General features: G+C 63.9%; 1 protein-coding gene across 1 annotated transcript in view; it reads left to right on the top strand.

The window, feature by feature from the left end:
- The first annotated feature begins 265 nt into the window (after nucleotides 1-265).
- Nucleotides 266-26415, top strand: part of MYO15A (myosin XVA) — a 50281-nt gene continuing 24131 nt past the window's right edge. The window contains exons 1-33 of the mRNA XM_036838184.1: nucleotides 266-1341; nucleotides 1462-3904; nucleotides 5893-5975; nucleotides 6534-6597; nucleotides 7488-7597; nucleotides 7931-8005; nucleotides 8131-8221; nucleotides 11761-11766; nucleotides 11891-11994; nucleotides 12072-12135; nucleotides 13002-13115; nucleotides 13645-13806; nucleotides 14689-14802; nucleotides 15390-15448; nucleotides 15536-15659; nucleotides 16580-16675; nucleotides 17038-17169; nucleotides 17674-17799; nucleotides 18467-18544; nucleotides 19046-19194; nucleotides 19312-19357; nucleotides 19493-19617; nucleotides 20416-20533; nucleotides 20854-21029; nucleotides 21534-21618; nucleotides 22265-22318; nucleotides 22417-22498; nucleotides 22576-22706; nucleotides 23257-23352; nucleotides 23777-24012; nucleotides 25351-25532; nucleotides 25833-25905; nucleotides 26102-26290. Coding sequence (XP_036694079.1) covers nucleotides 266-1341; nucleotides 1462-3904; nucleotides 5893-5975; nucleotides 6534-6597; nucleotides 7488-7597; nucleotides 7931-8005; nucleotides 8131-8221; nucleotides 11761-11766; nucleotides 11891-11994; nucleotides 12072-12135; nucleotides 13002-13115; nucleotides 13645-13806; nucleotides 14689-14802; nucleotides 15390-15448; nucleotides 15536-15659; nucleotides 16580-16675; nucleotides 17038-17169; nucleotides 17674-17799; nucleotides 18467-18544; nucleotides 19046-19194; nucleotides 19312-19357; nucleotides 19493-19617; nucleotides 20416-20533; nucleotides 20854-21029; nucleotides 21534-21618; nucleotides 22265-22318; nucleotides 22417-22498; nucleotides 22576-22706; nucleotides 23257-23352; nucleotides 23777-24012; nucleotides 25351-25532; nucleotides 25833-25905; nucleotides 26102-26290 — 6863 coding nt within the window. The remainder of the gene's footprint in view (nucleotides 1342-1461; nucleotides 3905-5892; nucleotides 5976-6533; nucleotides 6598-7487; nucleotides 7598-7930; nucleotides 8006-8130; nucleotides 8222-11760; nucleotides 11767-11890; nucleotides 11995-12071; nucleotides 12136-13001; nucleotides 13116-13644; nucleotides 13807-14688; nucleotides 14803-15389; nucleotides 15449-15535; nucleotides 15660-16579; nucleotides 16676-17037; nucleotides 17170-17673; nucleotides 17800-18466; nucleotides 18545-19045; nucleotides 19195-19311; nucleotides 19358-19492; nucleotides 19618-20415; nucleotides 20534-20853; nucleotides 21030-21533; nucleotides 21619-22264; nucleotides 22319-22416; nucleotides 22499-22575; nucleotides 22707-23256; nucleotides 23353-23776; nucleotides 24013-25350; nucleotides 25533-25832; nucleotides 25906-26101; nucleotides 26291-26415) is intronic.

Raw genomic sequence — 26415 nt, 5'->3', positions numbered from 1 at the left:
CCCAGGTGCTTTCCACCAGGCTCGCGGGTGAAATTCTAGGCGGGGCCTCTAGGAGGATATGAATTATGGATCTGCCCTCCTGAAAGCCTGGTCCCAGCCAGAAGGAGCTTGGCTGTCCCTCCCCCGGCCACCGGGCCAGTCCCAGCTGCTCTGAGCCTGAGGAGGCTGCGTGTCCAGCCGCAGGCAGGAGACTCAGCAGGTCCCTGTGTCCCCAAGGCCCTGAGCTTGTGACACCGGCCGGCCTGGCAGGGAGCAGGTGGCCACCATGGCGAAGGAAGAAGAGGATGAGAAGAAAGCCAAGAAAGGGAAGAAGGGGAAGAAGGCGCCGGAGCCGGAGAAGCCCAAGCGGAGCCTGAAGGGGACGTCGCGGCTGTTCATGGGCTTCCGAGACCGCACGCCCAAGATCTCCAAGAAGGGGCAGTTCCGGAGCGCGTCGGCATTCTTCTGGGGCCTCCACACCGGACCCCAGAAGACCAAACGCAAGAAGAAGGCGCGCACGGTGCTTAAGTCCACGTCGAAGCTCATGACGCAGATGCGCGTGGGCAAGAAGAAGCGCGCCATGAAGGGCAAGAAGCCGTCCTTCATGGTGATCCGCTTCCCTGGCCGGCGCGGCTACGGCCGCCTGCGCCCGCGTGCCCAGTCGCTCAGCAAGGCGTCCACGGCCATCAACTGGCTCACCAAGAAATTCCTCATCAAGAAGGCCAAGGAGTCGGGCAGCGCGCAGGCCACGCTGGACGCCTGGCTGGACCGCTCCGGCTCCCGCATGGGCTCGCGCAAGCTGCCCTTCCCGTCGGGCGCCGAGATCCTGCAGCCCGGGGGTCGCCTGCGCAGGTTCCCGCGCGCCCACAGCATCTACGCGTCGGGCGAGCCCATGGGCTTCCTGCCCTTCGAGGACGAGGCCCCGTTCCGGCACTCGGGCTCCCGCAGGTCGCTGTACGGGCTGGAGGGCTTCCAGGACCTGGGCGAGTACTACGACTACCACCGCGAGGGTGATGACTACTACGACCGGCAGTCGCTGTACCAGTACGAGGAGGAGCCCTACCGGGGCGCCTACGGCCTCCACGGCCCGGCCTGGCCGCCCTATGACTACCCGCACGGATACCCGCCCGAGAACCCCTACGACTACTACGGCCCAGACTACTACGGGGGCTCCTTCTACTCCGACCACGGCTACCGCTATGGCTACGACGACTACGAGCCCCCCTACGCGCCCCCGTCGGGGTTCGCGTCTCCCTACGGCTACTATGACACATACGCCGGCGAGGCGCAACCGCACGGCTACTACCAGGACTCCTACACCCCTGCCGACGCGCTTTACCCGCCCTACCCGCCCTACGACCTCGCCTACGACCTCCCGTATGCTGGGCCCTACCCGGATACCTACACGGCGCCCCACCCGGATACCTACGGGGCGCCCTACCTGGACGCCTACGCGCCGCCCTACCTGGATCCCTACGCGCCGCCCTACCTGGATCCCTACGCGCCGCCCTACAGCGTCCCCTACGGTGCCTCCCACGGAGTCCCCTACGCCGAAGGCATCTATGGTGGCGGGGACCAGGCCATCTACCCCCCCGAGGGGCCCTATCTTCCGCCGGAGCAGTCGGCCTTCGCATACCCGTGGGTGCCGCCGCCCATCCTGTCGCCTCACAACCCGTACGCCCACCCCATGGACGACATCGCGGAGCTGGAGGAGCCCGAGGAGGCGGGCGGTGAGCGGCAGGGCACCTCCTTCCGCCTGCCCAGCGCCGCCTTCTTCGAGCAGCAGGGCATGGACAAGCCCGCCAGGTCCAAGTTGTCCCTCATCCGCAGGTTCCGCCTCTTCCCGCGGCCCCAAGTGAAGCTGTTTGGGAAGGAGAAGTTGGACGTGCCCCTGCCGCCCTCCCTGGACATCCCTCTGCCCTTGGGAGATACAGACGAAGACGAAGAAGAGGATGAGATGCCGCCGCTGCCTCCGGTGCCCTACGGCCACCCCTTCTGGGGCTTCCTCACGCCGCGGCAGCGCCGCCTCCAGCGCGCCCTCTCGGCCTTCGGCGCCCACCGGGGCCTGGGCTTCAGCTCGGACTTCAGACGCCCAGCGCCGCGCCCGGCCACTTCGCTGGCGCGGTTCCTCAAAAAGACCCTGTCGGAAAAGGAGCCCATCCCACGGCTGAGGGGCAGCCAGAAGGCCCGGGCGCGAGGCCCGGCGGTCAGGGAGGCGGCCTACAAGCGCTTCGGCTACAAGCTGGCCGGCATGGACCCCGACCGGCCCGGCACGCCCATCGTGCTGCGGAGGGCGCAGGCGCGCGTGCGCAACAACAACAACTCCCGCCGTCCTCCGACCCCGCCGCGCGCCCCCGGCCCCGCCCCCGCCCCCGGCCCCGGCCCCGGCCCCGCCGGCCTGACCCCGGGCCTGCCCCCAACTGCCTCGCCCTACGGCTCGCTCCGCCGGCACCCGCCGCCTTGGGCCGCCCCGGCTCACGTGCCCCTCGCACCCCAGGCCAGCTGGTGGGCCTTGGCCGAGCCCCCGCCCGTGAGCCCCGAGGGGCCCCCTGACCCTCTGGCCTTCCCCGGACCTTGGCTCTCTTTCAGGGGCTCCCGCCGGCGGGGCGCGGCCTTCGGCTTCCCCGGGCCCTCACCCCGGCCCTCGCTGAGGAGCCCGCCCCGCCTGGGGTACCGCTCACCCCTGGGGCCCCGCTCGCCCCTGGGGCCCTTGTCGCCCCAGCCCTCCGTCCGCCGCGGCCCCTTCCGGCCGCCCTTCTCGCCGCCGCCCTGCCGTCCCCGCTCGCTGCGGGAGCCCCCGTCCCCGCGCCGAGCCTCGGGGCGCCCGGGCGCACCCCGGTCGCCCATGCTGGGCTCCCCGCGGCCGCCCTCGCCACCCCCTCTGCTGGGCCCCAGCCCGCAAAATCGCTCGCTCAACCTGCCCTCGCGCCTCCCGCGCACGTGGCGCAGCCTCAGCGAGCCTCCCACCAGGGCTGTGAAGCCCCGGCCGCGCCAGCCTTTCCCCCTGCCACCCGGCCCTGGGTCTTGGCGGGCGGCTGCCGCTGCCGCTGCCCCTGTTCCTGAGCACCGCGAGAGCCAGCGCGAGCCCGAGGACTCGGAGACGCCCTGGACAGTGCCCCCGCTGGCCCCCAGCTGGGACGTGGACATGCCTGACACCCACCGGCCACCCTCGCCCTGGCCGGGAGGCCCAGGCAGCCTCCGTGGCTTCTCCAGGCCACCCCCTGCACCCCCAAACCCCTTCCTCCAGCACATGGGCCCAGGGCTATCCCCTGCTCCCCAGCCTGAAGATCCCGCCTCTGACTCAACTGGTATCTTCCTGGGTAGACACCACGACCCAGGGCCTGGACAGCTGACCAAATCGGCCAACCCGAGCCTCAAGAAGCCTGAAGAAGAGGCCTGCCCGGAGGACCCCCAGCCACCGGCAGAGCCTGAACGCCCGACCCTGACACCCGCTAAGGATTTCCTCTCAGAGCGGAAAGCACTGAGGCTCAGCTTCTCCTACCCGCTGGCCACCTCTGAGCAGATGAGGGCCACGTGGCCACCATGGCGCCGCTGGGGGACACTGCCCAGGGCCCCAGCCCCCTTGGCGCCCTCTGGGGCCCCAGGACCCTTGCCCAAGGCGGGTGAATGGCTCCAGGCAAGCCCTGGGCGTTTTGCTGTGGTCATGCCTCGTGTGCAAAAGCTGAGCTCTTTTCAGCGAGCTTGTTCTGCTACCCTGCAGCCTCCCATCCAGGAGCCAGAGCCCAGGCCCAGGCTGAGAGCCTGGAGTCTGCTCTGGTCCCGCCTCTGGCTGCCGGCGGAGGCCCACCAACCCTGCACACGAGTACACGCTCGCCCCCCGTCCTGCCGCCTGGGCCCTGGAGCTGCCTGCCTGCCCCACGGGGGCTCCGGGGAAAAGGTTGGCCGCAAAGGCTGGTGGAACAAGGTATGGGGGTACAGGTTAGAGGGAGGGCTTGTGGTTCCATCCTGGGAAACAGGGCAGGAGACAGTATTGGGACCTTGGCGAACTGCTGCCTGCTTGGGCCTCAGTCTTCCCATCTGTAGCTTGGGGAGAACAGCCTCCCAGAGCTTCTGGGGGATTGAACAAGGGGATGCCCGGCACAGGCAGGCAGAGGACAGAGATGCCAGAAACTGCTCCCAGGCACTTGGAGGAAGCGATCTTGTCCCAGCCTGGGCTCCAAGCAGTCCTGTCCTCGTCCGATCTGGATGGCACGTCCACCCTGAGCCCCCCGCAGGGATCTTGGCTGAGTACGAAACTGCAGACCCTGCCTACCCATCCTGTCTCACCCCCATGTTCACGTTCATGCTGTTCCTCGTGCCTGCTGCTGACCCTCCCCCAAACTGAGTCTTCTGTCTCTTTGGGGCTCCTGCCTAAGGGCAGTCCCCCGGGCTGCAGGGCTCTGGACTGTCCAAAGGTGAGGGCTCAGGAACCAACCTTCCAGCTTCTTTACTGCACAGTGGGGAAGCTAAGACCCAGAAGGTCACACAGTGGATCACGGCTGAGCCAGGAGCCTGTCTGGGCCCCGTAGGGTGTGGGGCAGGCAGCCTTTCTGAGGGGTGCCAAGCCCGTGCCTGGCTGCCATGCTCGCGGCGGAACACGAGCCCGGTGCCGGGTGGCCCTCAGCGGAGGGGGGTGGTCACTGGAGCCTCCCCCGGGACGCCTGGGGTGGGCGGGGCACGCAGGGGTGGCGGGCGTTTCTCAGCCTCTGCAGACGGTGCCCCGTGGAGCGGGCAGCCAGCAGGCCCATCAATGGCGACCGGGGCGGCCTGGCTGCTGGGGGGGCCCTGGCCCCAACGGCGGGTGCCCCGTGCCGTGTGGGCCGCAGCGTTGAAGGAGCGGGGCGCGAAGCGCCCGGGGGTGAGGGGCAAGGATGCGTGGGCCCTCCTCACCCTGGAATACGTGAGTGGCTGAATTATTCAGGGTTTGCGGCCACTGGCGCACATGGGCAGGTGGGTGGGCGGGAGGCCAGGGCCTCTGGGGTGATACCTGCTGTGCTCTACTTAGCACGCGGGCTGCCTCCCGGTGTCCCCTTTCCTCTCCGCTCAGGGAGGGGTGCAGGCTGGATCCGAGAGGCAGGACAGGCGGGCTCACAAGTGTGCTCGCAGTCACACGGGTCACGTGCGGGCCCGGGACGTGTGCTCGGGCGCTCCACAGCCCAACGAGGAGAGCATGTGAGTGCGTGCGCCACGGCCCGGGCAGACGTGGTATCTGCGGGGTCAAGTGTACACACTACCAGGGCACAGTGGTGGGCCTGCAGCCCACAGGGGGCATCGGGACTTTTGTCTCGAGACCCCCAGGTGCGGGGACACCTGTCACATGAGAACCTGTCCAAGGGACGTTGAGAGCACGTGCCTGCACGTGTGTGTGCTTCCAGGCAGGCACCGCAGGCCAGCGTGCACGTCCACAAGCCCCGTGCGAGACCACGGGTGGGCGTGGGAGCGCCTGGGCTGCAGGCGCCGTTGCCTGTGGGTCTGTGTGTGTGGGTCTGCGTTTGCCCTGCACGGGGCACGGGGTGCGGCACCGAACGCGGAAGTCCTGGTCCTTCTGGAGGCCCCAGGCACCAGATGCGGATGTTCTCCTAGTTGTCACACAGGCAGACCTGGGGTTCGTCCTGGAGGAGGGTGTCAACCTGGGAGAACGTGAGGTGGGAGGCCTTCTGGCCAGGCAGAGGGAGCAGTGCCGGCGTGTGTGTGCTCAGCCTCTGGCAGGGCCCTCGGGAAGACGGGTAGCGCCGAGACTGGCCGGGTCCCTGGGAGTCAAGCGTTGCGTTCCGAGGCAGACAGCCCACAGGACCTGGCCGGCCCGGCCTCAGGGCTCCCTCCTCCACACGGCAGTGGGTCCTGGCCATGTCCAAGCCAGGGGGCCACGCGTGGGCACTCTCCGGCTGGCTGACGACAGGCTGTCTCCCCCAGATGCACTCCATCCGCAACCTGCCGTCCACACGGTTCCGCGAGCAGCAGCGGGAGGACGGCGTGGAGGACATGACGCAGCTGGAGTGAGTGGGGGTGGCAGGGTCAGTGAGTGGTCACCGCCTCCCACCTGGGTGCCCCTCATCTCCTGGAACATTTTCAGAGCCTGTTTCCTCCCCGGCTAAGCGAGGCTCAGGCAGTGTCACAAAGGCCCAGTAATTCAGATGGGCTGGGTCCAGACCCCAGCCCCGGCGCTTACCAGCTGGGACCTGGGCAAATACTCAGCCTCTCTGCCTCAGTTTGTCGCCCACAGGATGCTGTGGGGTGGCTGTTGGTGTGAGGGTGCTGGCACATTGGAGGTGCCTCAGATGTGAGGGCCGTGCTGGTCAGTGTCATTATCCAATCACAGTGACAGCCTTCACGTCTGCTACCTGAGAGCATCCCCCACCCCAGCGAGGTGGGAACAGTGATTATCATACCCATTAGACGGATAGAAAAACTGAGGCACAGAGAGGTTAAGTAACTTGCTCAAAGCCTCACAGTTGGTTGGTGTCAGAGACAGGACTTGAACGCAGGCTTTTCTGACCAAGGCCCTACCCTGAGGGGAAGGTGGGCCCTGACTGCCCCTCTCCATCTCCTCGCAGAGACCTCCAGGAGACCACTGTGCTGGCCAACCTCAAGACCAGATTTGAACGGAACCTCATCTACGTAAGGCCTGGGCCTGACCCCTCCCTGGGCTTGGGTCTGAGGGCAGCTGCCTCCCTGCCTCCTGGGGCTGCAGTGGGAAGCATGGATTTCTCCTGCTCGCCCCAGACTTGTGGCATCTGGTGGATTAATGAATTTATTTAATTTTGGCTGTGTTAGGTCTTCGTTTCTGTGCGAGGGCTTTCTCTAGTTGCTGCAAGCGGGGGCCACTCTTCATCGCGGTGCGCAGGCCTCTCACTATCGTGGTCTCTCTTGTTGCGGAGCACAGGCTCCAGACGCACAGGCTCAGTCGTTGTGGCTCACGGGCCTAGTTGCCCCGCGGCATGTGGGATCTTCCCAGACCAGGGCTTGAACCCGTGTTCCCTGCATTAGCAGGCAGATTCTCAACCACTTCGCCACCAGGGAAGCCCGTGGCATCTGGTTTGAACCCTGGAGTTTCTACTATTTGAGCATAGCATTCAAGAGCTGGGAGCGCTAAAATCCAAAGTCCTAAAACGTAGAGTCTTAGAGGCCTGGAGACAGGGAACCCAGAAGTGTGTGACCCCCAGCAGGGGCCCGATGGGTAAAACTTCTAGAGTCCTGGGAGCCATACACCTGGGGCCCGGGGGGACGGTCAGGGGGCGGGCCCGGACTGTGAATGAAGGAAGCAGGCACCCTTGTGGGATCGTGGCTCTGGGGCTTTGCGTGCTCCACCCTCCTCCCAGCCTCAGCCTGGTTCAGTGCCTGACACTCCACCACCAGAGCACACGACCCATCAAGCTGTCCGGGGCCCAGGGTGCAAACACCAGGGCCAGGCAGCCAGACGTCTGTCCCCATGAAACAGGGATCCCGGCTCCCAGGAGTGGGGGAGGGAGGGACACAGACGGGCCCTGAGGCCACCGTCTGCCCGGCAGACGTACATCGGCAGCATCCTGGTGTCGGTGAACCCGTACCGGATGTTTGGAATCTACGGGCTGGAGCAGGTGCAGCAGTACAGCGGGCGGGCGCTGGCCGAGAATTCCCCGTGAGTGTCTCCAGGGCTGGGGGAGGGGACCTCCCCGGGGTCTCCTGGGTTCCTGCCTGAGCTTGGCGAGTCCCTGGTTGCCCCTCAGCTGTGGGTGGTGGATGGCGGTGGGGAGCCCAGCAGCCTCTCCCTGAGCCTGGCCACAGACCCCGGTGGGCTGGAGGCCACTGTGGCTCAGACCCGGGTGGGGAGCCTTTCGGGGAGCGTTCCCCGAGGGTGGGGTACAGCAGGATTGGCTGCTTGGCTAGGCAGAGATGTCCCCCTGCCCGTCCCCTGGGAGGTTTGGGAGCACCGGCAGGGCCTGGCCCGAACGCCTGTGGTCTGTCTCTCCAGGCACCTCTTTGCAATTGCAAATCTCGCCTTCGCCAAAATGCTCGATGCCAAACAGAACCAGTGCATAATCATCAGGTGAGCAGCGGAGGGGCCGGGGGCCGGCCTGCCTGCCCGTGTCTTCCTGCGTCACGGTGGGGTCAGGGGAGCCCCGAAGAGGCCGTGAACAGGCTGCAGCTCACTCTGCCCCTCTGCCCGGTCAGCGGAGAGAGCGGCTCTGGAAAAACTGAGGCCACGAAGCTGATTCTGCGCTACCTGGCGGCCATGAACCAGAAACGGGGCGTCACACGGCAGGTGCGTCTGTCCCCCCAGGGCCCTCAGCCCAGCGCCCCTTGTGCTCCTCGAGAGGCAAGACTCTGTGGCCCCACTTGGAGGATGGGTGGCCGAGCCCAGGGCTGCACGGAGAGGCCTCGTAGGACTTGGGGCTCTTGCTGCCTCCCCTCCCGCGAGTTCTCTCCTGCTTGCCTTCCCCTGCAGCTCTGCGTTCCAGCCCCTGGGGCGGCCCCAGCAGAGGCCACGTGGGCAGGGGGCGTCGTCCACTCCTCCCGCCTGGCCTCACATTCATGGTCGTGAAAGAGGCAGGACAGGCCCGAATGTGTGCGATGGCCAGTGTAGGGTCAGGAGAGGCTGGGGCACTGAGAAGGCCTGGCTGGGGTCTGCAGCATTGGAGGTTTGCTTAGAGAGCTGAGTTCTCTGAACCCAAGAACGTCAGAACCTCTGTAACGGTTTCCCGAGGACCTGCTGTGTGCCAGGCCCAGGCTAGGCTCTGGGGAGCAGGCAGCAGCAACAAGAGTCTGATAAATGTTTCCATCTTGTGGGAATTTTGTTCTACTGTAGGCGGCAGGAAGGAAAATAGCGGACAGGTAAATTCTGTGTATGTGAAAGGGTTAAGTTGTAGGGAAGCGTAGAGAGGAGGATGGGGCGTGTTGGGGACTGCAATTTCAGGCATGGGGGTCAGGGCAGGTCCCGCTGAGAAGGCAAGGCAGTGGGGCCTGCAGACATCTGGGGAAGAGCAGGTGTGAAGGCCCTGGGGGTCCAGCAGGTGTGGTGTGCTGGGTCGGCAGAGGGGCAGCATGTGGTCCAGGCGAGGGAGGATGGTGGCTCGAACCAGAGAGGTGACAGCGGGGTTTGTGAGCACAGCTGGCCTGGGTGCGGTTCCAGGACTTGGTGAGGGACCAGACGGGGCTGTAAGAGGGGACGTCCAAGCTGGCCCCAGGCATTCGGCCTGAGTCACAGGAGCAGCCAACAGCTGAGGGGCAGGATATGGAGAGAAGACGCAGGTGCCCTTGAGGGTCTGCCGGGCGTCCCTGCACAGGTGGTGGGAGACGGTAGATGTGCCAGGAGCCTGGAGCTCAGGGGAGGCGGGGCAGAGGCCGAGGCCCGCCAGCTCAGACTCCACAACCTGACGCTCAGACTCCGGCCCAGCCCTCCAGAGGTTTGCAGTGGCCACAGTGTCCCAGCTGGTGGCGACCTCTGCAGGTGATCTGGGGTTACTGGGCAGGGGCTGCTGGGCCCTCGGTGAGGAGGGGGTCAGCCCAGGCTTTGTGGTCAGGAGAGATCACTTCCTGGCAGGCCACTTCTGATACCGACCTTGGCCTGCCAGCCCCTCCCATCCCAGCCTGGGTCTCCTGGAGGCCAACCAGATCATCCCTTTGCTCCAGGCCGGGGGTCAGGCCTCTAAGGGTAGACTCCCGGGAGGACTGGCTGCGTAGACAGGCGGCCGTGTGCGTCAGGCGCCTCCTGTGTGCGGGGAGCCTTCCGCTCTGTCGGCACCGGAGCCTCGCGGCAGCCCTGGGAGCTGGGAAACTGAGGCCTGGGAGGGCAGTGACTTGCCCAGTGTCCCAGAGTGCCGGGGTGGAGGGGCTGGGGTCTGAGGTTCACGGCGGGGAGCTGTCTCGGCAGGGTTCGGGGAGGACGGCGGAGGCGCGGGGCGTGACTGGGTCTGAGGGGTCGGGCCGGGCACAGAGGAGCTGTGAAGAGGTGCCTGCTGGCTGGGGTGACCGTGCACTCACCTCCTGGCCGCCGTTGGGCCCGCTCCTGCAATCGGACGGTCTGGGTCTAGGGTCAGTTTCTGGCAAGGCTGGGCCCAGGGTCTTAAACGACGTCCCTTGTCTCGGCCCCGCCCTCCCACACGTTTGGACATCATCCTCATCTGTCTCCCGTGGTCAGCACGATGGTGCCACAGCACCACGGCCCACACTGCCCACCGGGCCAGGAGGCCTCAGGGCTCCCTCTTGTTGGACTGGTTTTGGCCACGCGTCCTCACTGGACCCAGGTGTGCCTTGATCAGCCGAGGTCTGGGCCACAGGCTCCACCTCTGGGCTGGGAACGAGACGAGGGTTCCCTGGGGTAGGGGCTCGGGGTGGCTGGGTGCTGCTCAGCCCGGGCCACAGGCACCGGCGCACCCGCGGGTTGGGCTGGACGGCCCCACGGGGTCAGGTGTTCCCACCCCGGCCGTGTGCCCTGCCCTGTGCTGGGCACTAGAGGAGAGAACCCACCCCCAGGTGCCCACAAGGGACGGTACAGGCCAAAGCCCAGACGCACCCTGACTCCCTAAGCACCCCCAGGCCGGCCCCCGTGGCTCTCTGGGCCTCAGTCCACTCCCCTGTACGGTGGGCACGGTATTTCCGGGACTGAGCGACACTTGTGGGTGAGCAGGTGGAGGGAACTGGCACCGTCCCCAAGGTAATGTGTATCATTTCTGCGGACACCGGGCCCCCTACTTCTCCCCTAAGAGTTTATCCTGAGGAAAGGATGCAGCTAGAGAAAGCACTGCTTACGTCGCCGAGCGTGGGCTGTGGTGGGTTGGGCCCTTGCTCTTTCCGACCCTGGAGTCCCGAGCACGCTGCCTCACCTCTCCCAGCCTCAGTTTCCTGATCTGTAAGCAAGGGCGATATTAGCACCTACCTCGTAGGATTGTTAACGATGCTGTAATTGGGGCAAAAGGTCTGGCGTGCAGTAGGTGCTTAATAAGTGGGTGCTGTGATTAGCTACAACACCCTGGCGTCTCTGCTCTCATTAAGAGCTATCCCCCCATTTCATCCATTTAGCAGATTTTTTTTTTTTTGTATGTTTTGGCCGCATAGTGCGGCACATGGGGATCTTAGTTCCCCAGCCAGGGATGGAACCCGCACCCCCTGCAGTGGAAGCGCGGAGTCCTAACCACTGGACCGCCAGGGAGGTCCCCCCCCCAGCAGGTGTTTGTTGAGAGCCTCCTGCTGCCGGGTCCTGTGTGGGTGCTGAGCACCAGGTGTGTGCACACAGGGTCCTGCCTGTGGGGCTGACGCTCTAGCGGGAGACACGGACGTACGAAGGGCTGAGGGCTGCAGGGGGCCAGAGCGCCAGTGCCCAGAGGCTGGCGCGGGCACGGTCAGGGGACTGCAGTGCTGGGCAGAGTGGGGAGGGGACAGGAGATGGGGCTGGGCCGTGCAGGGCCTGGAGCCCGAGGGGTGGGAGCCGGGGGGGGGGGACGGGACCTCCCGAGAGTTGCGGAGGACCCCTGGAGGGAGCAAGGCGGGGCAGGGAGGAGGCCTTTCCAGGAGACTGGGTGGGTCACGGCCGGCGGTGGCTGGGGAGGGGGGCAAGAACATCCCCGGAGCCCTTTGGCAGGAAGGCCCAGCAGACCCCCCAGCTGAGGCCACGCCACGGTCCCCGAGCCCAGACACCTGGGGCCCTGAGGCTCCGGGGTTTGCTCTCAGCTGGGGCCGGGAGGGCTCAGCCACTCCCTCCGCGGTCGGAGGCCCCCGGCGTCCTGTGGGGAGCCGGTTGGTCCCGCAGGTGACCCGCTTCTGTTCTTGTCCCGCCCTCCTCCTCTGTGCTGGCGGCTCTTGAAGATAAAGGTATTGGGGGGTGCGTGTGTGCACGCTTGTGCGGTGTGGGGCGGGTGGCGTGGGGTGGGCGGTGGGGGACCTGGGGAGGCCCCCGTGGGCTCCCCGCAATGCCCGATCTTCCTCTGGCGCCCAGATCCTGGAGGCCACACCCCTCCTGGAGTCCTTCGGTAACGCCAAAACTGTCAGGAATGACAACTCCAGCCGCTTCGGGAAGTTTGTGGAGATCTTTCTGGAAGGGTGAGTGGGCCGCGGTGGAGCCCCCCAGGGCCTTGCGTGCACGGTGCCCGGCGTAGCTGACTGTGCTCCCTCCCCAGGGGCGTGATTTCTGGTGCCATAACCTCGCAGTACCTGCTTGAGAAATCCAGGATCGTGTTTCAGGTGTGTCAGGATGGAGTTGGGTGTGGGGCGTGCAGACCCTCTGAGCCTGGCACCTGGCTGAGCTGATGAACGACACTCGGGCTGTGTGTGTGTGTGTGTGTGTGTGTGTGTGTGTGTGCGCGCGCGCGCCTGTGGCTGCGTCTCCTCCCCTCCCCCGCGCCCCATCCCTTGTCCCTGAGGCACACCTGGCCCCATCCTGCCACAAGGCCTTTGCAGCGCCTGTTCCTTCTACCCGGAGCACTCTTCCCGCAGACAGCTGCGTGGCCGAACCCCTCACTTCCTCCAAGTCTTTGCTGAAGGTCACGCCCCAGGGAAGCGGCCCCGGTGAAGAAATGCAGCCCCCCACCCCCCCCCCACTGCCCACCCCCTCGGCTGCGTTGTTTCTCTGCAGAGCGCTTCTCGCCACTCACGGTACTCTGCTGAGGGTCTGTCTCCCCGGCCAGCAGGTGGGCTCCACGAGGCCAGGGGCTTCTGTCTGCCTTGTTCCCCTTTGTGTCCCAAGGGCCTGGCTTGAGGCCTGGCCACAGTCTGTGCCCACCACCCTGGCTGGCCCTGCGAGTACACGTCTGGTCCGTGGACACGTGTGCAGAGGCTTGTGTAGCTGGTACACATGCGAAAAGGGCCACCTTTCTCTCATTTCTCCAAACAGAGTTAAATCCTGCCCAAAGCCCCTCCCCACCACCACACCAGGGTCCCCCCAATGCCCCGCCAGTGCCAAGCTGGGGCTCACTAGTCACGGGGGCACCGGTCTCACCTGAGGCCCGTGTGTGCACTTGTACCTGTGGGCATAGCTGGGCTTGTATGTGTGTCCGGGGGTCACCTAGGTCCGCGGCTCCCCTCTCTGCAGCCCCCAACCCACTCCACAGGCCAAAAACGAGAGGAACTACCACATCTTCTACGAGCTGCTGGCCGGGCTGCCCGCCCAGCTCCGGCAGGCCTTCAGCCTGCAGGAGGCCGAGACCTACTACTACCTGAACCAGGTGAGAGCCAGCGGGCGTCTGAGGGCCCTTGGCCTGGTCCCCTCCCCCCATCACTCCGCGTGGGCCGAGAGAGCCGAGTCGTGGCGTCCTGATGGCCAGCGAAGGTGGTGGAGGTTTGGGAGGGTGAGTTTGGACTTGCGGTGTCTCATCGTGGCAAGGGGGACAGCCGTGTCTTTGGGGTCCAAAGCCAGGGTAGGGGAGGCCGACCTGATTCTTTGTTTTTCTGGAGCCTAGAATAGAACTAAGCGGCCTGGAGCGACTACGCTTCCTTCCAGAGCCTCACTTTCGTCGTCTGTAAAATGGGGACAGCACAGTCCCGCTTTGCAGGGGTGTGTGAGGATTAGAAGGAAATGTACACGAAGCCCTCAGCACAGGGCCTGGTGTGCGGTGCCCGCTCGGAGCCTCCGGCCCTCGGCAGGGGAAGGAGAACTGGGAGCTCCGGCCACACTGCAGGCCGGGGCAGAGCAGGGACCTTGAGGGCTCCTGGCCCCCACCCAGGGTCCCCGACCCCTGCCCTGCCCTCGCCCAGGGTGGGAACTGTGAGATCTCAGGGAAGAGCGACGCGGACGACTTCCGCCGGCTGCTGGCCGCCATGGAGGTGCTGGGCTTCAGCGCCGAGGACCAGGACAGCATCTTCCGCATCCTGGCCTCCATCCTGCACCTGGGCAACATCTACTTTGAGAAGTATGAGGTGAGGGGACACCACGGCCGCACGGCCCGCTCCCTCGGGACATGGGCGTCTTCTGGAGGCTGAAGAACTGGCTGAAAAACCGCCAGCTCACAGCCGGAAGCACAGATCATCTGGTCTTTTTCCCGCCGCTTTGGGGTTGTTTATCTTTTTCTAATCGACGTATGAGAGCTTTTTATATACGTTAAGGGAATCAGCTCTTTGTCTCTAATGTGAATTGCAAATATATTTTCTGGTTTATCATTTATATTTTGGTTGTTTACAGGTTTTTTCCTGTTTTGGTTTTTGGTGGGGTTTTTTGCTATGCAGATTTAAAAAATTATTCTCAGGCATTTCATTTATCAAGTCTTATACAAATTTTAGACTTTTTATTATTTTAGAGATCTATCTCTCTAAAATTATAAAAGCCTATGCCTATAATTGTTTGAAGACCTTTTGTGGTTTCTGTGATTATTTTTTTAACATTTAAATCTCTGGTTCATCAGGAATTTATTCTAGTAAGGTACAAGGTAGGGATCTTGATTTTTTGTTTAGATAGTGACTCAGTCTCCCAATTTGAGAAATACGTATTTATCCCGTACTGAAAATTCCTGTGTACGTTTGTGTCTAATTCCTGACTTTTTTATTGTGCTTCGTTGACCTGTTTACATTTGTGTCTAATTCCTGACTTTTTTATTGTGCTTCGTTGACCTGTTTACAAACTGTGTGTCTGTCCCCATAGTGTTTCAATTATTCTAACTTTATGTTTTACTATCTCCAGTGGCCCCCTGTACTCCTCTTCCGTTTTAGAATCTTCCTGGCTGTTCTTGCTTGTTTCTGTTTTTTATAGGAACTCATATAAAAAGCTTATTTAGCTCAAAACGCACTCCTGTGGGTGTTTTGCAGACGGACGCACAGGAGGTTGCCTCGGTGGTGAGCGCCCGGGAGATCCAGGCCGTGGCCGAGCTGCTGCAGGTCTCCCCCGAGGGCCTGCAGAAGGCCATCACCTTCAAAGTGACCGTGAGTCCCTGGGTGCGGGGTATGCTCTCGAAGCCTCCTGCCAGGCCTGGACGGAGCTGCTTTGTGCCCTGTCCTGTGTGGGCCCCCTGCCCCTCTCCCGCACCTCCCCATCCTGTCCATCTTCTGGGTCTGGCCAGAGGTGGGTAACCTCAGACCCCAAAGGCATTTGGCACCAGTCTCCAGGCCTTTGCATAGGCTGTTCCCTCTGCCTGGAATGCAGTTCCCTTTTTCACGCCTGCTGATCCTCAAGCCCCAACACAGGTACCCTCTGCTCCAGGGAGCCGTCCCTGACCCCTGGCTGGGCCAGTATCTCCCCCACCCCTGCCCTCCCCGCTCCCCAGGCTGATGTCACTGTTGTGTCTGCTTCTGCCTCTGTCTCCCCCTCAGACCGGCAGCCCCCATCCCACCAGCAAGCCAGGCAGAAGGGGGGACGAGGGTGTCTGTCCTGCCCCTGGCTGACTTCGTGCCTGAGACAAGTCACACCATCTCCCCGGCTCCCCTCCCCACGCCCCCCACCCCCAGTCCTCTGGGGACTTTCCGGAGGTGGTGGCCAACCCGCTGTCACTCAGGGGCTGCATCCCCCGCAGGAGACAATGCGAGAGAAGATCTTCACCCCCCTGACCGTGGAGAGCGCCGTGGATGCCAGGTGAGGCCACACCTCCCGCCTGAGCCCCAGGTCCCCCGCCCCCTCGCTGTGCCTGCCCCCCCCACCAAAACACCATCTCTGCTCCAGGGATGCCATCGCCAAGGTCCTGTACGCGCTGCTGTTTGGCTGGCTCATCGCCAGGGTCAACGCGCTGGTGTCCCCGCAGCAGGACGCGCTGTCCATCGCCATCCTGGACATCTATGGCTTCGAGGTGGGCCCCCGGGGGCGCTCTCGCACAATCATCTGTTCAGGGCCCTCCCCTATGATTATCTCCCTCCGCTCGCCCACAAGCACTCCCTGGGGCCTCCGGGCGCCAGGCCCTGTGGGCAGCACCAGGGACCCCAGGAAGAACCAGACCTGGGCCCTGCCCTTGGGGCGCTTCCGGGAGGGACTGGGTGGGATGAGGATGGACACTGACAAACACATGTGGTCAGAGCTGTAACAGAGGCAGCCTGGCGCTGGGGGAGCCTAGAGCAGAGCCCTAGCTGGGCAGGCATCAGGTAAGGTTTCCTGGAGAGGGACGAGCCGTCCTGAGCTAATTCCTTAAAAACCAGTCACGGCATTTGAGGTGGAGGGAACAGCCTATGCGGAGGCTCAGAGGTGTGGGCCGTGGTGTCTGGGGAGGTGGAAGTCATCTGGGCGGTTAGGGTGGGGGACATGGAGAGAGACAGGCAAAATCAGAATAACAGAAGTGGCAGCTGAGGCTCCCGTGGCACCTGTTGTGTGCCAGCTGATGTTCTAAGCACTTTGCTTATTAGTTCACTTAATCCTGAACAACCACTCTGTGAGGTGGGCACTGTCCTTATCCCCATTTTACAGGTGGGGAAACTCAGGCATGGGGGGTTAGAAAGTGGCAGAGCCAGGATTGGAACGCAGGCAGAAGGTTCTAGAGCCTGGGGCTTCAGCCACTGCATGTGCCACCTTGCATGGGACTGTCAGGTTCTCCCCTGTGCGCAGTCGGAGCCACCGAGGGCTCTGGGCAGGGGGTCTGTGGGCGGGGCTCCGGTTTGCTGAAACTGCGGCCGCGGAAGGCGGGGATGAGCCTGCCCGGGGGGTGGGCAGGCCCTGGGCGGGACGGACGGGCTGCTGGCCACGGAGGGGCCGGGCCCAGCCTCACCACACGCCCGGCAGGACCTGAGCTTCAACAGCTTCGAGCAGCTGTGCATCAACTATGCAAACGAGAGCCTCCAGTACCTCTTCAACAAGATCGTCTTCCAGGAGGAGCAGGTGAGGGGCCTCCGTCAGCTCTCTGTCCCGTCCCCGCTGGCCGCTGGGCCTCCTTGGAGGCAGGTGGGTTGTGCTGGGGAGCAGCACACGCGAAGGCCTGTGTTATGGAGGGGCAGGCGCGGGGTGCTGAGCGCAGAGGAGAGCCCCCTGGGGGGTCCTCCTCACCCTTGGCAGGGCCGTTCCAGGCCGGGGGAGGAGCAGGGCCCAGAGGAGGGGGTTCGTGTTGCCCCGCTGGGGAGTGAGCTCCCCGGGCTGGGAGGCGCGCACGCAGAGGTGCCCTGGCCAGGCCCCCGGGTGGCGTCCGCCTGCGGGACGGGCTGGGAGGGACCCAGGGCTAGGAGGCAGAGGCCCGCCGCCTGCAGGAGGAGTACATCCGCGAGCAGATCGACTGGCGGGAGATCGCCTTCGCCGACAATCAGCCCTGCATCAACCTCATCTCGCTGAAGCCCTACGGCATCCTGCGCATCCTCGACGACCAGTGCTGCTTCCCCCAGGTGAGCCACGGCGCTGTGTGAGCCTGCTCAGGACGCTGGACGTCTCTGAGCCTCGTGTCCTGCATTCCTCTCTGCTCTGGTGTGGGGTCGGGAGCTCAGGACACCCAACCTGCCATTCAAACCTGGGGTGACTGAGGCTGGATGGGGGCTTGGGACGAGGGGCTGCACCAGCCTGGGAAGTCATAGAAGGCTTCCTGGAGGAGGTGACCTTGTGCTTGGGCCTCAGATTCGGATTGGAAAACACAAGGGTGGGATGGGTGCTCTGGGCAGTGGGACTAGAGCGTGCAGAGACAGCTGAGCTGGAGGGGAGGCAGCTGGGAGCACACCCGTCTTCAGGGTCCACTTAGGCCACCCCAGCCCGAGCAGTGGGCAGCCAGGGGAAACGGGGACTTGTTCCTCCTCCCCGGTGCTCACTGGGGACCAGTCAGGGCTGGAGAATTTGCCACTAGGCGAGGAATGGGATGCCGGGGCCCTGTCCACCCGCTGACTGCCGCCTACCCCCAGGCCACAGACCACACATTTCTGCAGAAGTGCCATTACCACCACGGCGCCAACCCACTCTACTCCAAACCCAAGATGCCACTGCCCGAGTTCACCATCAAGCACTACGCGGGCAAAGTCACCTACCAGGTGAGACCCAGAACCATGGCCTCCAGTGCCCTTCCCCGCCGCTGGAGACACTGGCACCTGTTCCAGTTTTGGCCCTGCTGATCCTCAGCTGTGTGACCTTGGCCAAGTCACTTTACCTCTCTGAGCCTCAGTTTCCTTATCTGGAAAGTGGGGATAATAATAGTGCCCGTCTCATGGGGTGAGTGCGAGAAGTCCAGAGCCAGGGCGGGTGTGATGAGGAGGAGCCCCCATCAGCGGTCACTGTCACCACTGTCACCTCGGCTCATTCCTGCCCTGGAGATGTCTCAGGCCAGGATTTTTAGCCTCTGTCCCCACTGGGTCTCGTTTTCCTTATCCGTAGAATGGGCACAGGACAGTGTCCTCACTGAGGATGGGGCCAAGACGTGGACTGGTCACGTGACGCTGTGGCTACTGCCCCTGTCCTGGGAGTGGAGAGGCTAGTGGGGCAGGAGGGGGGAGACCAGAGCGGGGGGGGGCCTGTCCCTCCTAGGATAGGCAGGGAGGCCGAGGCCTGGAGGGGCAGGGCCAGGGTCACCTGGGGCTGTGAGCCCCTGACCCACCGTTAGGAGGAGGGAGGAGGAGGGGAGCAGGCGGGCTGACGCACCCCGGGGCTGCGTGGGGTGGGGGTGGGGTCCAGCCGGAGCTGCCCGCCCCTCCCCCTTTCCAGGTGCACAAGTTCCTGGACAAGAACCATGACCAGGTGCGCCAGGACGTGCTGGACCTGTTTGTGCGGAGCCGGACACGGGTGAGCGGCCTCGCCTCGCCACCCCAGCCCCCCGCAGCCTGAGCACCCAGCCCACCGTTAGGCCCCTCCCCCAGCCCGGTCCTGCCTCTGGCTCACCCCAGCCCGTCCCTCCCTGAGCGGTTCTTCCATCCCCACACCTTCTCGGCCTCCACTTGCCCCTCTGTCAAATGGGCACCCTCCCCCTGAGGTCATTGCCAGAGTTCACGGCCAGGTCTGTAACAGGCCACCTCGGGGCCAGGCACGGAGTCAGTGCCTGTGTGTTCCCCAGCCACGGGCGGGCCCCTTGGAAGGTGCTGAGCACCCTCCCTTGAGAGGTATGCCAGCCGGGAGGACACGGCCTCGCAGAGAGGACAGGGGTCCAGCGGGTCACTTTTCTGATCTCTCTGGCCCAGAGACTGACGCCTTTTGTTCTTTCCCTGTCTGTCTCTCCTCGTTTCTGCCTCTGGGTCCCTCCCCATCCCTGTCTCCTGTCTCCCGCGCCTTGACCGCTGACTGGCCCAGGTGGTGGCACACCTCTTCTCCAGCCACGCCCCACAGGCTGCCCCTCAGCGCCTGGGCAAGAGCAGCTCCGTCACCCGGCTCTACAAGGCGCACACGGTGGCCGCTAAGTTCCAGCAGTCGCTCCTGGATCTGGTGGAAAAGATGGAGAGGTGGGCGTGGCAGGGGCGCGGGCACCCAGCCTCACCTCTGACCCACCCTGTGACCCTCAGGGGTAAGCACCCTCCTTCTCTGGGGCCTCACACTGCCCTCCTCCCGCCCCTGCCCAGGTGTAACCCCTTGTTCGTCAGGTGCCTGAAGCCCAACCACAAGAAGGTATGTGATGGCTGAGGTCCCTGGGGGAGCCAAGTTCTCTCCCCATGCTGTGTTACCTTGGGTGAGTGGCTTTGCCTCTCTGGCCCTCCATCTGTTGGGCCAATGTGCAGGCTCCCTATCTGGGCCTTCCCCCAGGAGCCAGGCCTCTTTGAGCCAGAGGTGGTGATGGCCCAGTTACGCTATTCGGGGGTGCTGGAGACTGTGCGGATCCGCAAGGAGGGCTTTCCGGTGCGGCTGCCCTTCCAGGTGTTCATCGACAGGTACCTCGGTCAGGGCGGTTCTGAGCTCCACAGACCCCTTCCCAGCCCACCGTGGCCCTAGGAATACGCAACCCAGGATGAATAGGGCACAGTTGCTCAGATTGTGCAGTACACAAGACTAGCGCATGTTAGCTGTTATATGGAAGATGTATTTACTCTTTTGCATTTTTTCATAGTTTTATCGTGTGTGTGTTGATTCCAAAGAATAGTAATTTTAATAGTTATTTTGACAAGTTTCCAGCAGATGGCGGTAAATCACCTTATTCTACTGAAACAATTTATTACAGTTTTCGGGTTGCTCAGTATTTTTCTTTTTTAATTTTCATAATTTTTGAGCTTACTTTTAAGGCCTCTTTTATTTTATTCATTTATTTATTTTTGGCTGTGTTGGGTCTTCGTTGCTGCGCGCAGGCTTTCTCTAGTTACGGCGAGCGGGGCTACTCTTTGTTGCAGAGCACGGACTTCTCATTGTGGTGCAGAGCACGGGCTCTAGGCACGCAGGCTTCAGTAGCTGTGGCACATGGGCTTAGTTGCTCCGCGGCATGTGGGATCTTCCCGGACCAGGGATCGAACCCATATCCCCTGTATTGGCAGGCGGATTCTTAACCACTGTGCCACCAGGGAAGTCCTCAGCAGAGTCTTGAGGACAGAAAGCCTTTTTCTGGTTAGAAGACACTATGAGTAGAGGCACTGCTGGGACTCGGGCTTCTGGGAGACGGGGGTTGGGGGTGGTGACCCCGAGGTCTTGCAGGTGACCGGGTGGGTCCCGTAGACCCACACTGGGTTTGCGCCCTGCAGGTACCGCTGTCTAGTGGCCCTCCAGCACAGCCTACCAGCCAGTGGGGACGTGTGTGTGTCTGTGCTGAGCCGCCTGTGCACGGTCACGCCAAACATGTACCGCGTCGGCATCAGCAAGGTGAGTCCCGCCGGCACTCAGCCCCTGGGTGCCCCACGGCTGGAGCCTGTGGGCTCAGAAACACTCCGACTGCAGGCTGCTGTCCCAGAGGCCATCCAGCTGAGCTGGTAAATGGACGCTGATCCTACCTCCGGACTTTGCCCGGCTGTTCCCACGCCTAGTTCACCATCCCGCCTTCCCCCACCTCTCCAGACCCAGCGCGTCCTCCGCCGACTCCAGGGCTGCCTTGTCTGTCTGCCTCCCTGGACTTCTGGAGAGGGAAGGGCCTCCAGGCAGTCACATGGCCTTCCCCTGCCTCAGTCCTTGCCTCCTGCCCTCAGCTGTTCCTGAAGGAGCACCTGCACCAGCTGCTGGAGGGCATGCGGGAGCACGTCCTGAACCTGGCGGCCCTCACGCTGCAGCGCTGCCTCCGCGGCTTCTTCATCCAGCGGCGCTTCCGCTCCCTGCGCCGCAAGATCATCTTGCTGCAGAGCCGGGCCCGTGGCTACCTGGCCAGGTGTGGCCCAGAGAGGGCAGGACTCCCTGGAGTCCAACGGCTAGGCTCTGGAAAGGCCGAGCCTGAACTTGGGTAGTGGGCTCCCTGTTCCTGGAGGCATGCAAGCTGAGAGTAGGGCCTCTGCAGGAAGGGTGATCAGACTCTCTGTGTCTCTGCTTTTGGATGTCCTTCCTCCCACCCCCTGGTACTTGTGACCGGTGGGTGGGAATCCCTCTAGCCAAGAGGGCTCCCCCCCAGCATGTCCTATACCCTGGGACTACAACCTGATTGGAAGTACATGGTCCAGATGGTTTCATCCAGGTCCTGCCACTCAGGTTGTCGTGTGACCTTGGCCAAGTCACTGCCCCTCTCTGAGATTGTTTCCCTTTGTGCAAAGGGCCCTGGAGTGAAGTGTGGGCACTGATACCCAAGCAAGGCGGGTGTGGGCATCTCTGCCCCTTGGTCACTCATGACCCCTGCCCCCAAACCCCCCTACCCAGACCCTCCTTTTCTCCCCACCCCCAGGCAGCGGTATCAGCAGATGAGGAGGCGTCTGGTGAAGTTCCGGGCCCTGGTGCACACGTGCACAAGCCACCGGCGTCACCTCAAGGTGCTGCAGGCCTGCCCCTCGCCCTCCTCCCAGGAGCCAGGCCTGCCCCGTCGGGCTCTGGGGGGGGGGGCAGCAGGAACGGGGAGGAAGCACTTGGCCCCCAGGCGGAGACTGTTGGCTGGGGCAGGCTTGGGTTCGAATCCCCGCTGGGCCCTCTGTAGCTGCGATCTCCCCACCCAACCCTTGGGGTGTGCAGGGGGTTGACTGAGAGGCTGCATGGGAAGGGTGTGGCTAGTGCAGGGCTCACAGCAGGGGCCCCAGTAACCGGGCACGATTAGAATTTGGCAACCTGAACAGCACCGGCTCTGGTGTTGCTCTTGCCTTCGTGCCGGTCTCGGCGTGTTGTTGTGTAACCCACCGCCAGACAGACAGACATGACCCCAAAGCCCCGAGGAGCTGCGCCTTTACTGGAGGCTCTGTGGGCGCCCGGGAGGGGCCCCGTCACACGTCTCCCTGCTACTTCCCAGAAATCCTGTGCGTCTCTCCTTCCCCAAAGTGTCGCTCTGTGCCTTCTGCCTGTGTCTCTCTCGCTGTCTTTTCCCACAGCCCGTTTCTCTGGCCGCGCCTCTGCCCCCGTCTGTGAGGTGGGCCTGGGGCCGTCGCCTCTGCCCGCCGCTGCCCGCCCTGACCATCTGCTCTCCTGCAGCCGAGGGCGGAGCGGAGGCTCTGGGTGGCGGAGGCGCGGCTACGGGGGCAGGAGGTGGGTGCGGGGGTCCGGGTGGCCGCAGGGGACAGGAAGGGAGGCCGGCAGGTGGGGGAGCAGCAGCCCTGTTTCCTCACCCTGTGCCTTCCCCCCAGGAGCTGAGCAAGCGGCAGGTGGTGTCTGTGGGGCACCTGGAGGTCCCGGTGGAGCTGGCTGGGCTCCTGCGAGCAGTGGCGGGTACGTCAGCGCCAGGCAGTGTGGTGGGAGCGGGTGCGCGAGGGGACCAGGCCCCTCATGACCTCCTCTGTCCACAGGCCTCAGGACAGGCCAGGTGCCCCGGGTGGCCCCCGTGCGGACTCCCCGGCTTCAGGCTGAGCCCCGGGTCACGCTGCCCCTGGATATCAACAACTACCCCATGGCCAAGTTTGTCCGGTGCCACTTCAAGGTAAGGGCTGGCAGAGGCCCAGTAGAACTGGCACTGTCCTCAGCCTGGGGCTGGCTCCCGGCCACGCCCTGTGGGATCAGGTATGAGTCTTTCAGTTGCTGGGCCGTGCGGAGTCCGGGGTCTCCAGGGGGCCTGGATAGCAGTGGAGGGCCCTCAGGGGCTCGGGAAGTGGCTGTTTGGAAACATTTCAGAAGCTTAACGAGCGGTGGATCCGTAGCACACATCCCTGCTCCTCATTTCCTGCCCTCTGAGGGGGCCTCACGGGGGCTCTGTCCCCGATACGCTGAGGTCTGCCCCTCTGCAAACCGGTTACCCGTCTGCACGCTGGGGACCTGTGTTTCCCAGGCTGGTGTGCCCCGACCTGGCCCAGAGCAGTGGATCCAGACGCGCCCGTCAGTCCCAGCCCTGTGCCCACGTGCCAGCTCTATGCCCACGTGCCCGCCCTGTGCCCCCGTGCCAGCCCTGTGCCCACGTGCCTGCCCTGTGCCCACGTGCCAGCTCTGTGCCTACGTGCCCGCTCTGTGCCCACGTGCCTGCCCTGTGCCCCCAGGAACCTGCCTTCGGGATGCTGACACTGCCCCTGAGGACGCCCCTCACACGGCTGCCGGCGGAGTATCATGCAGAGGCCGTGGGCATCTTCAAGCTGGTATGGGTCTGCCTAGACCACCTTCGAATTCATAGCCCCTGCCCCCGAGGCCAGATGGCGAGGCCCCTCGCCTTGCCCTCCTGGACCCTCTACTAGCCCAAGCCATGAGCCTGGGAGGGATGTGGTCGGATATGCACGTTAGAAAGTACCTTCTGGGGCGTGGATGGTGCAGGAGGTGAGGGGCCTCCTGGAGGCCGGGGGTGCGGGGAGGGGCTGGGGCTATAGAAGGTTCATGAGCAGGAGAACCTTGATTTTTCCCAAAGGCTTGGTCACCTGGCCCAGGCTATGGCTATTACACTGTAACATGGGGGACTTTCATATGGGTATGGGGACATGAGAAGGACACGAGAGGGATGTGGGGTGGGGGTGGGGACCTGGCGGGAACAGCCCCCCGAGAGGCCCAGGAGAGTCTGTTTGTGGCCAGATCCTGCGTTTCATGGGCGACCCCCAGCTGCATGGAGCCCGGGACCATGTCTTCGGGAACTACATCGTGCAGAAAGGGCTGGCGGTGCCCGAGCTGCGGGATGAGATCCTGGCGCAGCTGGCCAACCAGGTGTGGCGCAACCCCAGTGCCCACAACGCTGAGCGGGGCTGGCTCCTGCTGGCCGCCTGCCTTGGCGGCTTTGCGCCTTCCCCGCGCCTCGACAAGTACCTGCTCAAGTGAGTGGAGCCGTGTGGCCCGGGGCGGACGCCAGGTCAGGCTAGGCCAGGAGGGAGGCTCGGTCCTTGGAAGCTCAGGCTTGGGGGCTGGCCCGGGGCTTCACTGCGGAGGGCAGGAGTCGGGTGAGACGGGATACAGGGCTTCTGGAACTCGGAAGTAGCCAGCCCAGGGTGCGGGGAATTTGGAAGAGAGGCGCTGACCTCTCACATCGTGGGGGGCGGGGTGCAGCGGTATGGTTAAGAGTGTAGACTCCGACAGTCTGTGTTCAAATCCCAGCTCAGCCGCGTATGACCTGGGTGACCTTGGGCAAGTTACTTAATCTTTCTGAGCCTGTTTCCTGTCCTATAAAATGGGGCTGATAAGAGTACCTACGTAGTAGGCTGTGTGAGGATTAAACGTGCAAACACGTGTGAAGTGGTTAGAACAGAGACAGGCTCACAGTAAGTGCTGTGTGCTGTAGCCCTTGTCAGCATCCTGGTCTTGATAAGATGATGGTGATGATGATGTCACCATGCTGGGTGATAAGAATGATTTGCAAGGGAAAGAGCTCAAGCAGGCCCTGGGCACGCATCCTAGTTCTGACACTTACTTGCTGTGTGACCTGGGTCAAGTCACTGCCCGTCTCTGAGCCTCTTTCCTTACCTGGAAATTGGGGATGGTAACAGGACCCACCTCACAGGGTAGCTGTGAACCATGGAGCGTGCAGAGCTCCCCGGAGCCGCGTGCAGTAGGGGCAGCTCCCTTGGCCGGCCCTGGGAATCTGTGCCGGGGGCAGGGCCACTCCCTGCTTGCTGGGCTTCCCGTGGGCACGGCTCTAGCTTCCCTCTGGTAGCTGCTGCCTGCCTGCTCCTCTGGTGCTCCTGGCCAGGCTGCCAGCAGTGGGGAGGGGGCAGGGAGCCCGGCACGAGCAGTGCCCGCCTCTGACAGGGATCAGGCTGGTTGGCCCTGGGTCAGGTTGATCCCTCACGGCCGTCTCTGTGAACTTGGAAGCAGGCTCAGAGAGGGCCGATGACCGCCCGGGGTGGCCTGGTGAGGGAACGGAGGGAGTCCCCAGAGGCCAGGTCTTTGCCCACACCCCCTGCAGACCCTACCCTGGCAGTGACATTTTGCTCCCAACAAGCTTAGGTGGGCCAACCTGGAACCTCTTTGGCCGTCCTTGGGCCCCTGGCCTGGACGCTTTCCGCTTAGCCCAGGAACTCCGGGCTGCCCGAGATCATCTGTAGACCACTCTCAGAGCTCTGGGCCGGCCTGGGCCCTCTGACTAGCCGCGGGGTCTTCCCCCACGCCCGGCTAGCCTCGGGTCCCTCCTCATCCTCGCGCCAACTCCTACCCATCAGGTTTGTGTCTGATTATGGGCGGAATGGCTTCCAGGCTGTGTGTCAACATCGCCTCATGCAGGCCATGGGCCAGGCCCAACAGCAGGGCCCTGGCGCTGCCCGCACCTTCCCTCCGACCCAGCTCGAGTGGACAGCAACCCAGGAGAAGGCCGGGATGGCTCTGGACGTGGGCTGCTTCAACGGTGAGCTGCCCTCCCTGCGCGGCGCTGCTCCCCGCACCCCCGCCCCCCCGCCCCCGCCCCACGGAGGGGCAGCTGGAGTCAGCAGGCGCCAGTAGCCTGGGGTTAGGAGACGCTGGGGAGGGGCCTGTGCGATGTAGCCCTGGAGAGAGGTCAGCGTGTGGGCACACGGGGGCTGGACCTGGGAGGGGGGAGGGGAGCCAGGGCCGTGAGATGCAAGTTCAGGGTCCAGGACGAGAGCGGGAAGCGGCAGGACTGGCCCGCAGACGCTCCGGGCTGAGCCCTGCACCTGCTGCCGCCCAGGTGACCAGCTCTCCTGCCCAGTGCACTCCTGGAGTACGGGGGAAGAGGTGGCCGGAGACATTCTGAGGCACAGGTGGGCTCCTGGAACGCCCCACCCAGTGCGCCCCTGTGCACCTCGGAAGGAGGAAGGGAGGGGCGAGAGGCCAGGCCCCCAGCCCCGGAGGGTCCACTCCGGCCATGAGTGGTGTCTGGCTCCCATCCCAGGGTCTCCCCCGGCGGTGCCTCTCGGCTCTGTCCCTTACTCCCAGCCCTTCGCGTGCTGTCTCCAGGGGGCTGGCCGACGGCTGGCGGGGCTGGACGGTGGCTATGAAGAAGGGGGTCCAGTGGGCAGAGCTGGCCGGCCACGACTACGTGCTGGACCTGGTGTCGGACCTCGAGCTACTCAGGGAGTTCCCGCGACAGAAAGCCTACTTCATCGTGGGTGCAGAGGGGCCCACGGCTGGCAGGGGAGGTCCCAGGTAGAGATGGCCTCTCCTAGCACAAGGTCCCCCCTCCCGGATGCTGGCGGTGGGGGACTGCGTTCTGAACTTAAGCTTCAAGGTCCTCACGGAGGTGGGGCTCGCCAAAGGGCCCTGCCTTTAAA

This window comes from Balaenoptera musculus, chromosome 20 (genome assembly GCF_009873245.2).
Source record: "Balaenoptera musculus isolate JJ_BM4_2016_0621 chromosome 20, mBalMus1.pri.v3, whole genome shotgun sequence".
NCBI lineage: Eukaryota > Metazoa > Chordata > Mammalia > Artiodactyla > Balaenopteridae > Balaenoptera > Balaenoptera musculus.
Note: the sequence above shows the minus strand (reverse complement) of the source record. Positions and strands in the feature narration are given on the sequence as shown.